Source organism: Salmo salar, chromosome ssa12, assembly GCF_905237065.1.
Source record: "Salmo salar chromosome ssa12, Ssal_v3.1, whole genome shotgun sequence".
In the NCBI taxonomy this organism is placed as follows: Eukaryota; Metazoa; Chordata; class Actinopteri; order Salmoniformes; family Salmonidae; genus Salmo; species Salmo salar.
This window is the reverse complement of record NC_059453.1, coordinates 80,114,173-80,129,639: the sequence shown is the minus strand read 5'-3', so window position 1 is coordinate 80,129,639 and position 15,467 is coordinate 80,114,173. Positions and strand designations below refer to the sequence as shown.

Here is a 15,467-nt window from a genome sequence, read left to right as displayed (position 1 = left end):
GGCCGTGCAGCTCTGTCCCAGTTTCCATGTAGCCTGCCTTCGTCCTGCACGATTCTTGGGCTCCCGCCAGCTCTCAGGCAGCGGTTACATAAGAGCGAACGTTATTTTTTCCCCTGGAATTCAGACTCTCCACTGATGTGTGACCTTCAGCAGTAATTGCCAGTAAAAGTGCGGCGGGGCTGTTTACTGAAAGACTGGCAGTGCCTCGTGTTGGGCGGCGCTGGGGCGAGCAAGGGAGCGTGGCAAGGGAGGGCAGGAGTACAGGGCATTGCACAGCCTACACCTGTTAACTGTTTCAGGGTGGGGGGCACTGTACAGCCTACACCTGTTAACTGTTTCAGGGTGGGGGGCATTGTACAGCCTACACCTGTTAACTGTTTCAGGGTGGGGGGGCATTGTACAGCCTACACCTGTTAACTGTTTCAGGGTGGGGGGCACTGTACAGCCTACATCTGTTAACTGTTTCAGGGTGGGGGGCACTGCACATCTTACACCTGTTAACTGTTTCAGGACCACCTCTGGTCCAGGGAAGACCACTGATGTAATGGTGTCAGACAAGAACAAAGGAAATAATCTCTCTGTCCTCCCCTTTATCCCCTATGATTATCCCCTCCACCTGCCTATTTACTGTACTCTCTAGGCTATAATCTTCCATGCTAGGTGATATGAGGGGGACCAGCGAGGGATGGGGGCCAGGGACGGGTAGTTTATTGCTAGGGTGCCGATGACAGTCCTGTCACTAGACGAAAGGCCAGGCAGGTTATATAAAACAGAAAGAAGGGGGTGGTGTCATTCATCTTCACACCTTGAGACAAGTGCAGAGACCGGTGGAACCTCTGTGGTGGAATCCTTTCTTCTTTCCACTGCTGAAATGTGTCAGTAACTTACAGATGACCTTATGTTTGTAGTGATTCAGCCCATTATACTACTATATACTATACTACTATGTAGTCGACGTCATATAGTCTGAGAAACGTATAAGTGGAACCAATGTTGGCAGTCATGGGTCGAGCTGTGTCTAGGGCTGATGCCAGCAGTTCCATGGGGAATTATTGGCGACCCTGCCCCAGTAACTGTGCGTTCAAGATGGCTCTAACGCCCAGGAAGCGCCGATTCAAACTCGCATTGAATGTCAAAATATATTAGTCACTCACAAAATAGGGAGTTTCGCTGAGCACCTTTCTTAATTTACTCCGGTTATGGCCTATATGTACTTCTAAAAAAGCAACCGGAAAAATGGTTCTTCGGCACCTGAAATGTTTGAGCTGTTGTAAATTTCCAATCTGTGCCTGCTTGTAAATGTTTATTGAAACCATTTTTGGAAGTACATACCGGCCGTAATGGGAGTATTTGAAGATTGTTACTCAGCGAAACTGCATATTTGGTGAGTAACTAATGTATTTTGACATTATAACTCAAGCAGAGCTGTCTAATGGGAGTTTGAATCTGAGCTTCCTGGGCGTTAGAGAGGAGACACATCATACTCATCGTCAACATCTCTAACACAGACACTTGGGCAGGTCGACCCCAGCCTTCAGCTCACTGGAAAATGGAAGACAAATCAGGTCCGATGAGGACCGTAATGAATGTCATTCTCCACCACTCAAAATGTGACGAATGGGAAATACACTGGAAAGTAACTCTATGACGTTGTGATTGAATTGAATTAGACAAGTGAATCAAGGTTGACACATTTGAGCCTTGTTTCCATGCATCATCCTTTTTCCTGTGGATATTGATGTTTTACGTAAAGAGTGGCCTGATAAGGGGAGATTCTTGTCTAGTCTAACAATTACTCAGTCAGCATGACTGGGCTACTGGGTCAGAGTCAACCCCACTGTGATCTGTCTCTCTGCCTTTTCACTTTGCACCATTTCAATGTATCACATCTGTCTACTCCTTCTAAAGGTCCTTTTTAACAAGGTGTTTAAGCAAGAATTTGAGTATGAGTCTGAGTGTCAGCTGAGGTGTTTTTGTTTGTTTGTGATGTTTGTGTTCATGCTTTTTTTTCTCCATTTGCATGTATTATTATGCCCTGTATCACTAATACATTATATATACAAAGTATGTGGACACCCTTTCAAATTGGTGGATTCGGCTATTTCAGCCACAGCCGTTGTGGGCAGGTGTATAAAATTGAGCACACAGGCATGCAATTTCCATTGACAAACATTGGCAGTAGAATGGCCTTACTGAAGAGCTCAGTGACTTTCAACATGGCACCGTCATAGGATGCCACCTTTCCAATAAGTTAGTTCCTCAAATTTCAGCCCTGCTAAAGCTGCCCCGGTCAACTGTATGTGTTGTTATTGTGAAGTGGAAATGTCTAAGAGTAATAATGGCTCAACCGCGAAGTTGTAGGCCACACAAGCTCACAGAACGGGATCGCCGAGTGTTATAGCGCATAAAAATTGTCTGTCCTCGGTTGCAACACTCACTACCGAGTTCCAGTAAGGCCATTCTACTGCCAATGTTTATCTATGGAGATTTCATGGTTGTGTGCTCAATTTTATACACCTGTCTCGGGCTGTTTTTCATGGTTCGGGCTAGCCCCCACCATGCTATAGCATACAATAACATTCTAGATGATTCTGTGCTTCCAACTTTGTGGCAAAAGTTTGGGGAAGGCCCATTCCTATTTCAGCATGACAATGTGCACAAAGCGAGGTCATACAGAAATGTTTTGTCGAGATTGGTGTGGAAGAACTTGACTGTCCTGCACAGAGCCCTGACCTCAACCCCATTGAACGTCTTTGGGATGAATTGGAACGCCGACTGCAAGCCAGGTCTAATCACCCAACATCAGTGCCTGACCTCACTAATGCTCTTGTGGCTGAATGGAAGCAAGTCCCCGCAGTAATGTTCCAACATCTAGTGGAAAGCCTTCCCAGAAGAGGGGAGGCTGTTACAGTAGCAAAGGGGGACCAACTCCATATTAATGTCCTTGATATTGGAATGAGATGTTTGACGAGCAGGTGTCCACATACCTTTGTTCATGTAGTGTACTTCCTTCATGCCACTAAAAGCCATACCTGCAAGTCTGATTTGTCCGTCGTAACCCCTTAGTCCTTCATGTTAAGAAGTGGAATTTCTAATCCTTTCACATAAAAAACTAAACAGTACATTTTTACATGCAAGGAACTGTGCGAAAGCATTGGCATGTGAACACAAGTAGCGTAGAATAGTGATGACACAGACAAGATCTCCAATAACCACAGAAACTTAGCATACTATAGATACGTTAGATAAGGGCATGTTTGTTGTCCCCTTGCTTCTCCATGGCTGGCTTTGAGTCATGCGCTTTTATTACTGTCGGGCACATGACAGGCCAACTGATTAACTGTAACCAGCCAGATGGGCAGCGAGCTTCTTTGCAAAGCGGCATGGCCTTGCATCGGTCTGTTTGCACTGTGAGGCAGGTGACCTGAGAGCTGCCTGAGGTTAATTTGCTCAGGGAGAGTTCTACTCTTTGTAGCAACAACATGACTAACTGTGGTCTAAGCCACACCTTGACTAACCCAGACCTTTTATATATCTATCCAATCAGCTGGCCCCTCCGCCGGCTGAGCCAGACGTTCCTGCTGCAGATGTGAGTTCAACACCCATATTGGCCCTGGGCCTCAGCATATGGGTTGTTGTTGAATATACTGTAGATGGTAGATTGTCCGTCCTCTACGTTGTGGTGACTGTATACCATTACAGTAGTCATCACTCCTCCCCGCTCATCTAGATGGAACAAGTCAAATCCTTCCCCACGTCTTTCCTTTTTCAGGTCCGACTCACCAAAACACACATAACAAACACAATGTTTCCAGCTTGTGGATTTTTTATAATACTGTGAACCGACTTATGTTTGTCCCTCTCTCCCTCCCTCTGTCCATCCCTCCATCCCAGTCCAGTTTCCTGACCCTCTTTCTGCAGGGTTTTGGAACTGCGCGCTGGGTGTTTTTCCACGGCAGATGGGAACATGGGTTTACACTGTGTCCGTGGCATTACTAGCACACAACACTGACTCCATTATGTAACCTGGATAGGGCTGGGTTTTTTCTCATGGTTTGAGTTGTGTTTCTGCCCCTGGCAGCTTCTCGCTACCTTCTGTAATTAACATGGTTTCATTTGTGTGACGACTGCAAAATAACAAGGGAGATACTCGGACCTGTACAGTTTATCGGTTGAAATGTATCCAATATCAAAGGAGTGAGCAGCAATATTTAAGCCTTGTTTAACATTGTTAACGTAAGTGTTTCAAATGAAAATGAATCCTGAGATGTAAAGGGTTTTAAATTAATGGCCTTTTGTTCCAGCAGCAAGCCAACTTATGTTATTAGTTTTTTTTCTCTCGTCTCTAAGCCTGCATGGTTCCGTTCCTACCCCACATCCACCCCAACACACCACCCACCTCCCTCTGTTAACTGCATGATGTCATTTGGCCCAGTTCCCTGCATGTCAGGAAAGTGACTAATGTGCACAGCATTAACACCCCTCTTTTGTTTTGTTTTTGTTTTCCCTAATTTCCTTTTTGGACTTGATTTGCTTTCTGCTAACTCACCTCACCCTCAGGAGCTTGACCCCAACCAGCCCGAGAAGCAACTGGAGGACCAGAGGAGGGTAGGTAGAGTCCATTCTGGTCTGATCCTGTCTGGTCCAGTGTCCCCAACCCTGCTCTCTCTGGCCCACCATGGCTGGGCTGGTTGTCTTAATGCACTGATGCACCACTCTGCCCTAGCCTGCAGCCACTCTGCTTCCACAGCATGCCCACCTCCTCACAGGGTTACCCCCCTACTAACTAACTGGACACTGGGTTTGAGTGTCAATGGGTTTCAAGAGGAATATACAAAACTGATATGTATAAATATGAGTTGGAACATTCCGAAGCTCATGCAATACCAGGTATCGATGGAACTGCAGTTTGGATGTAAGTTATCTAAGTAACAGAAGGTTGGGCTACAGTAAGAAGGTCATACCAAGGATGGTTTAGCTATTTTATTTAGAATTTTACGACCCCTTGAAATATAAAAAATATATAAAAAAAATATTTGATGAAAATGTTCATTTGGCCTTACTTCTATTAGCCCATACAAATGCATTGAATAAAAGTTTCACTACATGGAACAACAGATAGTCCCAAAAGAAAATCAAAAGAAAGAAGTGTCTTTCCTATATCTGTGAGATATAAGAAAGATCAGGATTTATTTTATTTTTTTATTAGATTTTTATGTATTTAACCCATTATTTTTGGCACTAAACTGTCTCCATACTGTATATACTTCCATACATTTTTTCAACCGGCACCAGTGGTCTTCAGACGAGTCTTGTGAGGTATCCTAGAGCAAAACAACCGACGTGTTCGTGAGAGTATCATCTTCCCACAGAGGGGTCTTAGTGTGTAGCCCAACTTTTTTGGCCGCTACAGACAGAAGTTGGCAGATCGGCTGTACCGACTTGAGACGAGTCCCAAACGCTTGTAGAGCAAAATGGAGAACACTATTGTGTTTGTGACAGTCTCATCTTTACATAGAGGGGTCATACTAGTTTGTAGGCCAAACCGTTCGGACCCTCTAGCTCTGTCACCTTTCACTGCAGATGGGGGAGTGGTGCGGTGGATTGAGATGCATCCAATGTAAAAAAAACGTATATATCTCTAGCTTAAACTGACAGATTTTATGGGGATTCTTTTGTATTATGTTAATTAGATGTCCGAGGGGGCGCAGACATCGACTCTAGGGTTAATCTCATGATGATGATGTAGGCTCCATCCTCTGACATCACCTCTTTCCACCAGGGTGAAGCCCTGAGGCAGATTCTGGTGAATCGTTACTATGGGAACATCAAGCCTGGGGCCAGAAGAGACAGTGTGACGACGTTCATCAATGGTCCTGTCCCCCCTGGAACAGAAGGGAAACCTCGAGCAGGTACCTGTCTGTCTCTGTATCTCTGTGACACTCTGTATCTGTTTGTCTGAACTGGATGACGTATACAGTGGAGTCATTTTGAAACCTATATTTTTTTACTTGTTGTTTTTTACTTGTTATACAAAATATTTTTCTCTCAGCAATTGGATTAGTATAAAATAATATGAATATGTATACATATACAGTTGAAGTTGGAAGTTTACATACACCTTAGCTAAATACATTTAAACATAGTTTTTCACAATTCCTGACTAAATCCTAGTAAAAATCCCCTGTCTTAGGTCAGTTAGGATCACCACTTTATTTTAAGAATGTGAAATGTCAGAATAATAGTAGAGAGAATTATTTATTTCAGCTTTTATTTCTTTCATCACATTCCCAATGGGTCAGAAGTTTACATACACTCAATTAGTATTTGGTAGCATTGCCTTTAAATTGTTTAACTTGGGTCAAATGTTTCGGGTAGCCTTCCACAAGCTTCCAAAAATAGGTTTGGTGAATTTTGGCCCATTGCTCCTGACAGAGCTGGTGTAACTGAGTCAGGTTTGTAGGCCTCCTTGCTCGCACATGCTTTTTAAGTTCTGCCCACAAAATTTCTATAGGATTGAGGTCAGGGCGTTGTGATGGCCACTCCAATACCTTGACTTTTTTGTCCTTAAGTGATTTTGCCACAACTTTGGAGGTATGCTTGGGGTCATTGTCCATTTGGAAGACCCATTTGCGACCAAGCTTTAACTTCCTGACTGATGTCTTGAGATGTTGCTTCAATATATCCACATAATTTTCCACCCTCATGATGCCATCTATTTTGTGAAGTTTACCAGTCCCTCCTGCAGCAAAGCACCCCCACAACATGATGCTGCCACCCCCGTGCTTCATGGTTGGGATGGTGTTCTTTGGCTTGCAAGCCTCCCCCTTCTTCCTCCAAACATGACGATGGTCATTACAGCCAAACAGTTCTATTTTTGTTTCATCAGACCAGAGGACATTTCTCCAAAAAGTGTGATCTTTGTCCCCATGTGCAGTTACAACCCGTAGTCTGGCTTTTTATGACGGTTTTGGAGCAGTGGCTTCTTCCTTGCTGAGCGGCCTTTCAGGTTATGTCGATATAGGACTCGTTTTATTGTGGATATCGATAATTTTGTACCCGTTTCCTCCAGCATCCTCACAAGGTCCTTTGCTGTTGTTTGTTCTGTTGTTAGATATATATACACACACACATACACATCTATATACACACACATATACAGTTCCAGTCAAGAGTTTGGACACATCTACTCTTTCAAGGGTTTTTCTTTATTTTTACTATTTTCTCTGCTGTAGAATAATAGTGAAGACATCAAAACTATGAAATAACACATATGGAGTCATGTAGTAACCAAAAAAGTTTAATCAAATCAAAATAGATTTTATATTTGAGATGATAGCTTTGCACGCTCTTGGCATTCTCTCAACCAGCTTCATTAGGTCATAATGCAGCTTCATAATGTATTTTAATTAACAGGTGTGCCTTCTTAAAAGTTCATTTGTGTAAATTCTTTCCTTCTTAATGCGTTTAAGCCAATCATTTGTGTTGTGACAAGGTAGGGGTGATAGACAGAAGATAGCCCTATTTGGTAAACGACCAAGTCCATATTATGGCAAGAACAGCTCAAATAAGCAAAGAGAAATGACAGTCCATCACACTTTAAGACATGAAGGTCAGTCAAGCCGGAAAATGTCAAGAACTTTGAAAGTTTCTTCAAGTGCAGATGCAAAAACCATCAAGTGCTATGATGAAACTGGCTCTCATTAGGACCGCCACAGGTAAGGAAGACCCAGAGTTACCTCTGCTGCAGAGGATAAGTTCATTAGAGTTACCAGCCTCAGATATTACAATAAATGCTTCACAGAGTTCAAGTAACAGACACATCTCAACATCAACTGTTCAGAGGAGACTTCGTGAATCAGGCCTTCATAGTTGATTTGCTGCAAAGAAACCTCTACTAAAGGACACCAATAATAAGAAAAGATTTGCTTGGGCCAAGAAACATGAGCAATGGACATTAGACCGGTGGAAATCTGTCCTTTGGTCTGATGACTCCAAATTTGAGATTTGTGAGACCCAGAGTTGGTGAAAGGATGATCTTTGCATGTGTGGTTCCCACCGTGAAGCATGGAGGAGGAGGTGTGATTGTGTGGGCTTTACAGGTGACACTGTCAGTGATTTATTTAGAATTCAAGGCACACTTTTAAAGTTTCCTGAAGTGCAGTCGCAAAAACCATAAAGTGCTATGATGAAACCGGCTCTCATGAGGACCGCCACAGTAATGGAAGACCCAGAGTTACCTCTGCTGCAGAGGTTCATTTCATTAGAGTTACCAGCCTCGGAAATTGCAGCCAAAATAAATGCTTCACAGATTTCAAGTAACAGACACATCTCAACAACAATTCAAGGCACACTTAACCAGCAGGGCTACAACAGCATTATGCAGCAATACACCATCCCATCTGGTTTGGGCTTAGTGGGACTATCATTTGTTTTTCAACAGGACAATGACCCAACACATCTCCAGGCTGTGTAAGGGCTATTTGACCAAGAAGGAGAGTGATGGAGTGCTGCATCAGATGACCTGGCCTCCACAATCACCTGACCTCAACCAAATTGAGATGGTTTGGGATGAGTCGGACCGCAGAGTGAAGGAAAAGCAGCCAACAAGTACTCAGCATATGTGGGAACTCCTTCAAGACTGTTGGAAAAGCGTTCCAGGTGAAGCTGGTTGAGAGAATGCCAAGAGTGTGCAAAGTTGTCATCAAGGCAAAGTGTGGCTATTTGAAGAATCTCAAATATAAAATCTATTATGATTTGTTTAAAAATTTTGTGGTTACTACATGATTCCATATGTGTTATTTCATAGTTTTGATGTCTTCACTATTATTCTACAATGTAGAACATAGTAAAATAAAGAAAAACCCTTGAATGAGTAGGTGTTCTAAAACTTTTGACCGGTAGCTTGTGTGTGTATATATATATATATATATATATATATATATATATTTTTTTTTTTTGTATACAATATAGCTCATCTTTATCAAGGGACCCCACTGTACATCTCAATACCTCAGAATATTAAAGCTTGTTGAAGTGTTCCAGACTCTAATCAGGGTGATGAGTCATGGTTGGTCTCTTCTCCACGCCTGGAGAATAGGAATGAGTTTCTTCCTGTTCACGTTTGTGTCTGCCTGCCTGCCCCCACCATGTCCGCCATTAAGACTTTGGACCCAGGCTCTGTCCCTCAGCATTTGAGCACTCTCCTCTGAATGAGCCAAGCCGTGCTGTTGCCAGGCGACCAGAGAGACGAGCTCTTGATTAGAATGTTTCGTGGAGTGTGGACACCTGCTCCCACAGCCAGAGAGTGGCCCTCTGGGTAACATTATCACACATCTGCGTCCTTGTGTGGCTGGAGCAGGTGTCATCACTGGACAAGGCTAGCTAGTCTTAGCAAAGAAATACATCTATTTTCAAGACATGGAATGATCATCACTATACTTTTGGCATCCTGTTTTTGATTTAGTTTAGAGATCATATCCATCAAGATTCATCTCATTAAATGATAAGAAAATTATGCAGTGAATCAATGAACAGGAAAGAGACAGACTGTCTTCTTTAATCTGCCCGTCTAGCAATCCTCTTGAGTGAGGAAATCCCTGTGAGATGATGGAATTGTACTTTTACTCTCATTTACAATGACAGGTTCTCATGTCTGTCTGTCTGTCTGTCTGTCTGTCTGTCTGTCTGTCTGTCTGTCTGTCTGTCTGTCTGTCTGTCTGTCTGTCTGTCTGTCTGTCTGTCTGTCTGTCTGTCTGTGTCTTTCTTGGTCTGGCTCTTGATGACTATCTGCCTGTCTCGCTCTCCCCGTCTCTCTCTCCCTGTCCCTCCCCAGTGGTGAGTTCAGGGGCGGCCGCGGCCCGAGGGGAGCTGACCTTGCATGAGGTCCAGTGCCGTCTGGATAAAGAGGGTGCGTCCGACCTGGTAATTGACCTCATCATGAACGCTACGAGCGACCGTATCTTCCAGGAGAGCATCCTATTGGCCATCGCCCTGCTGGAGGGCGGGAACACGGTCATCCAGGTGAGAATTAACCTGTGCTAGGGGCACAATGTGATATGAGTAGAACATGTTAGAGAAGAGGTAGAGTGGGAGAGACTGGGCCCAGAGGAGGAGAGCAAGAAGTGGAGGCAGAGCAGGAACTAATGGTCTGTCTGCTGGGAGAGGTCCAAGCTCTAAGCTCTGAGTAGCTCCCCAATGCGTCACTACCTCCCCTCCTCTCAGCCAGCCAGAAAGGGTTGCTGTGGCAACAAAACCAATTACTTCTCTGACCGCACAGCAAGGTTAAGAGAGGAACATGGGGATAGTGGTGGGGAGCGGGGTGGCTGATTGTTGGGCAGTTACGTTTTCTTACTTTGCACCTGCGTTTTTTGAGTGTGTGTGTATCTCTGTGTGAGCTAATGCGTTAACAGGCCTGTTACGTAATAGGGCTTGTATTTGTATAGTGGTTTTACCTGATGAACCGTGGCTTGGCTTCCCACTGCACAGGCAGTTTACTCAAAGGAACTCACATATGACTCCTGTTATATAACTACAGCATGTCACTGGCTGAATAATGCAGAGACCACAGAGCCTTATTAACTGCGTCTCACTGTGCAGTATGAACAAGGGGAGGAGGAGCAGCCCTGGGAGCCAAATGTTCTAGACAGACCAGACACCTGTAGAAAACCACACCCTAGTTTGTAGTCCTCCATCCCACATATCACACACATACACACCCAGGGCAGCTGTTTGTATGTAGATCTGTGGAGTGTTTTGGTCAGGTTAGGGTTCAAAAGGCTACATGTCTTCCTCTTTTCCTGATAGTAGATAACAGTGTGTGTGTCATGAGTATGTATTTCTTTTGGCATTGTGGCGATGCGCCCTGTGAAGTTTGGGTTAATATTTGCAAAGTCATCTGTGTGTGTGTGTGTGTGTGTGTGTGTGTGTGTGTGTGTGTGTGTGTGTGTGTGTGTGTGTGTGTGTGTGTGTGTTTGGTTGGTGGTTACCAACCTCATGCAAAAGTGTTCATTCTGAAGAGTTTCTGACTGCAGTGTGAGAGAGTTGAGCAGGGGAATTACTGCCATTACTCATTAAGACTTCTATTGTAAGGGGATCGCTGGTCCTCATGCCTTTTTTCGTTTTTAGTTGAAGCATAATTTACTCCCACTCTTAAACACCATTATGCTGTCCTGCACACCCACTGGGGCATTGGAAAGGACCTCCCTGCAGGAAAACATTACAGGTAGTTGTCAGGGAAAGAGATTGGCAGGATAATGTATTATATGGAGGGGGTGGAGGTGGGGTTCTCTCACTGTAGCCAAGGAGCCTGCACAACTTCACACAGGGCTTCTTGCTTTCATAATCCCAGATTGTTTTTTCACTCACAATTTGCAGGGGACAAGTCAGCTTTGTTGCAGGATCCCGTATGGTGCTGAGTGAATCATATCAGCAGTCGCATCACATTTCTGTCTCTTAGAAAATGCTGAACCTCTCTTCAATTTTTGGTGGTAATCTGGGGCAGTCGCCGGGCCAACGAGAAAGAGGGAGGGAAGGAGGGAGTAGTATGAAGGGCCAGTAGTATGAAGGACGAAAGGGAAAGAGCTGAGGTGAGCTGCAGCCCTGAGCTGTATGTGCCAGCCCTGCAGGGGGAAAGAGGAAGTGCGTTATTGAAAACAAAGATGATTTATTTATATTTGCACACAAGAACATACAAAACAATTTGATAAGAGTTTAAAAGTCAAAAGAAAGGGCCTCCTGAGTGGCACAGCGGTCTAAGGCGTCACTACAGATCCGAGAGACCCATGAGGCAGCGCACAATTGGCCCAGCGTCGTCCGGGTTAGGACAGGGTTTGGCCGGCCGGGATGTCTTTGTCCAATCGTGCTCTAGCTACTCCTCTGGTGGGCCTGGCGCATGCACGCTGACACGGTCGCCAGTTGGACGGTGTTTCCTCCGAAACATTGGTGCGGCTGGCTTCCGGGTTAAGCGAGCATTGTGTCAAGAAGCAGTGTGGCTTGGCAGGGTTGTGTTTCAGAGGATGCATGGCTCTCGACCTTCTCCTCTCCCGAGTCCGTGCGGGAGTTGCAGCGATGGGACAAGACTGTAATTACCAATTGGATGTCACGAAATTGGGGTGAAAAAGGGGTAAAAAGTATTTTTTTTAAAGGCAAATGAAAAGAGCATGTGCAGGAGAGGTAGATAACACAGAGATGTGTCAGGCCCCTCCCCCTTTCAAAATATTATATAATACAAATAAAACAGAAAAAGTATCCAGATTTTTAAGACTAAGAATATTATTTTGCAACCCAGGCAGGCTAAGGCTGTAGTATTGAGCCAACCAACCCTCAGGAGCACGGAAGCAGAGGCTTGTACTGTACATTGGCTACTGGTGGTCACCTGTATGGAGATATCTATCACCTGTGGCTAGTCCCGTTCAGAGCCTTAAAGTCAATGTAAGGCTCTGCTCCAGAGTAGACATACAGATAGGTCAGACAATAGTGACTACTGCCAATTGGATTGTGACGCTCCTTGCTCTGTTTGAAAGGCTCTCTGACCTACGCTGGAAATTGATGCCCACACTATTGGCTATTACAGCACTGGCAGTGGGCAGAACAGCCTGCAGGCTGTGGTGAGGTCATTATGCTGTTTCAAGGGATAACTAACTTGATTCTGTAGAAACTCAAATTAGGTCATTGTTCAGTATTTGACTCTTTTTAATTGAGTCTGAATTGATTGTCCTTTGCATGATGGAACACTGTCTTGAACAAGCTTTCTGGTCCACTATTGGTTATTATCAGTGCTCAAAGGCCAAACCGGCGTATATTCTATTTTCTTCTTTGTCTTGTGAGAGTGATATAAAAAACAGAACTTCTTAGAAAACCCATCCCTTCAGGCCTGTAGGTTCGAGAGAAAAGTATAAATAGAATTGTCAGAGGGAGAGGGGGTGTTGGACGGGAGGCTGGAAACTGACCTGTCATTTCACAGAGCTAGCAGGTCACTCTCTGCAAAAAAAAGGGGAAGCTCACACTGCTGGTGTTTTGACACATGCGCAGATCAAATACACCGCTGGAACTCCGATTAAGGTGTTCCTAAATCCAGGTGTTTTAATCGGCGTATGCTGATTAAGACCTTGTGGCAATTAAGAGAAGAGTAAGGTGTTTACATGACTAATGCCATACTCGGCCTACTGCCATAATCAGTTTAATATTGTGTTTTTAGTGTGCATGTAAACGCACTCACTGTTCCAAACCCCCCTACAATTCCACCATGCTGATGGAAGTGGCTGGCAGGGGTTGTGATTGGATACTGGGTGGTTTATTTGTTTGTTTTTCTATCCTCTTATACTGTATGTGCCCGGGCCTTGTGTGAGAGCGGGTCTCCGTGGTTACTGACTGGTGGGCACGGTACGGTGCAGGAGCCCTCCAATGATTACAGCCACAGCTGTGTCGCTCACTGAGGAAGGGAGGGAGGGAGTGCGGGAGCCTGCGATATAAATAGAGCTTACATAACTGCCCCTTGTTGATGCCAAGAGCCAGCATAGCAGTGAAGGGAGAACAATAAAAAAGAGAAAGAGAGGAATGCAGAATGACCTTGTTTTTTTTTATGGAGGAGGCCCCTTTGCCCAACATTGGGGAGAGACAGAGACCATAGTGCACTCAGTGGGTCCTGCAGGTAGGGTCTAGTCTGCTGCAGAGAACAGGATAAGCTGGTGGTTTCCTGGAAGAAGGAATCAGCAGGTTGATAGTGCATTTCAAGGGCCCAGGGATAAATAAGCTCACCATCACAGCCATGCTGGTGTAAATTACACTTAGCAATGCCCAAGTACTATTGAGTATCATGTAGTAATTACACCTTAATGCCTAGTCTACACTCTTAGAAAAAAGGGTTCCAAAAGGGTTTTTCGGCTGTCCCCATAGGGGAACCGTTTTGGTTCCAGGTAGAACCCTTTTTGGTTCCATGTAGAACCCTCTGTAGAAAGGGTTCTACCTGGAACCAAAAGTGTTCAGCCTGCAACCAAAATGGGCTCTTCAAAGGGTTATGCTATGCGGACAGCTGAAGAGCCCTTTAAGGTTCTAGATGGTACCTTTTTTGTGTATAATAAAACCCCTCAATTTTCCCATAGAGAACAATGTCAATCTTCCTTCCGTGTTGTGTTATTGTTGCAGACTATGACATGTTGTTATGTACCCAAGATATAGATTAGAAACCTGTTCCAGATAATTGGAAACTGATAGCCATTAAGTCAGCAAACTGACAAGTTCCTTGATATGTGTAGATGGAACAACAGGCAAATTGCCCTGACAGGGTTTTTCCTTAGCAGGCTCTGTTCCTGCTTGTGCTGCTGCTGCTGCTACTGTTGCTGCTGCTACTGCCGCTGTTGTAGTTGCCTTGAACATAAGGCAGGTGTTGGCATAATGATGGTCATCCAAGTGATCCGAGATGGAAGTACTTGTTTATGGTCACAGTCATGAAGGCTTCCCATTCAAACTAGGAACTGTTTTTTAAAAAGTTGCTTTCTGGCAGTTTTCCCCTCTGTGTGGCAATGTGGGTGGAGGTTTGCCTGGTTACATAGCCACTGTTGATTTCTGATCCTAATCACTATCAATGAATGAGCCTGGTGTTGTCAACAAGGTTGACTTAACCTTAACCACGTACACACCACATACACACTTCGAGCAACTCTGGTGCTTAAAAAGTAGGGCAGGATTTTCCTCCACTTCTTTCCCTCCTTTCCTCCCCTGTTATCTGATGTAACAGGCTCAGTGCTGGTGGCTCCCTCCCTTCAACAACTCAGCTGATTACAGGCCTTATGTAAGGAGGGATAATAAAGGGAAAATGGGACAGGATATACCAGCCTGTAGCACATGGAATACAAAGTTGTAAATTAGTTTGCATACTTTCACTTGATGTTTTGTTTTGGTTATATTATTGCTAAAGTACTTGATGCTGAATGTGCTGTTGACATACTTCCTGTAAATGTTGTGTACCCGGCTGGGATTGCTGTGTACCCAGCTGGGATTGCTGTGTACCCGGCTGGGATTTCTGTGTACCTGGCTGGGATTGCCTGGCTGGGATTTCTGTGTACCTGGCTGGGATTTCTGTGTACCTGGCTGGGATTGCTGTGTACCTGGCTGGGATTGCTGTGTACCTGGCTGGGATTGCTGTGTACCTGGCTGGGATTGCTGTGTACCTGGCTGGGATTGCTGTGTACCTGGCTGGGATGGCTGTGTACCTGGCAGGGGTTGCTGTGTACCTGGCAGGGGTTGCTGTGTACCTGGCTGTGATTGCTGTGTACCTGGCTGTGAACCTGGCTGTGAACCTGACTGTGTACCTGGCTGTGATTGCTGTGTACCTGGCTGTGATTGCTGTCTACCTGGCTATGTTCTCTGTGTGAATGTGTGTACAGTGCAGCCTGCCCTGCACGGTACCAGTAGAGTTGTGTCCCTGGGGCAGAGAACAGATGGCATGATTTCAGGTGAGCACAGGG

At 44.8% G+C, this 15,467-nt stretch overlaps 1 protein-coding gene across 1 annotated transcript in view; it reads left to right on the top strand.

The window, feature by feature from the left end:
• LOC106565749 (inositol 1,4,5-trisphosphate receptor type 1) overlaps positions 1 to 15,467 on the top strand; it is a 165,990-nt gene that overhangs the window by 74,290 nt on the left and 76,233 nt on the right. Inside the window, 4 exon segments of the mRNA XM_045691827.1 lie at positions 3,548 to 3,589; positions 4,561 to 4,608; positions 5,783 to 5,912; positions 9,836 to 10,023. Of these exon segments, the coding sequence (XP_045547783.1) occupies positions 3,548 to 3,589; positions 4,561 to 4,608; positions 5,783 to 5,912; positions 9,836 to 10,023 (408 nt within the window).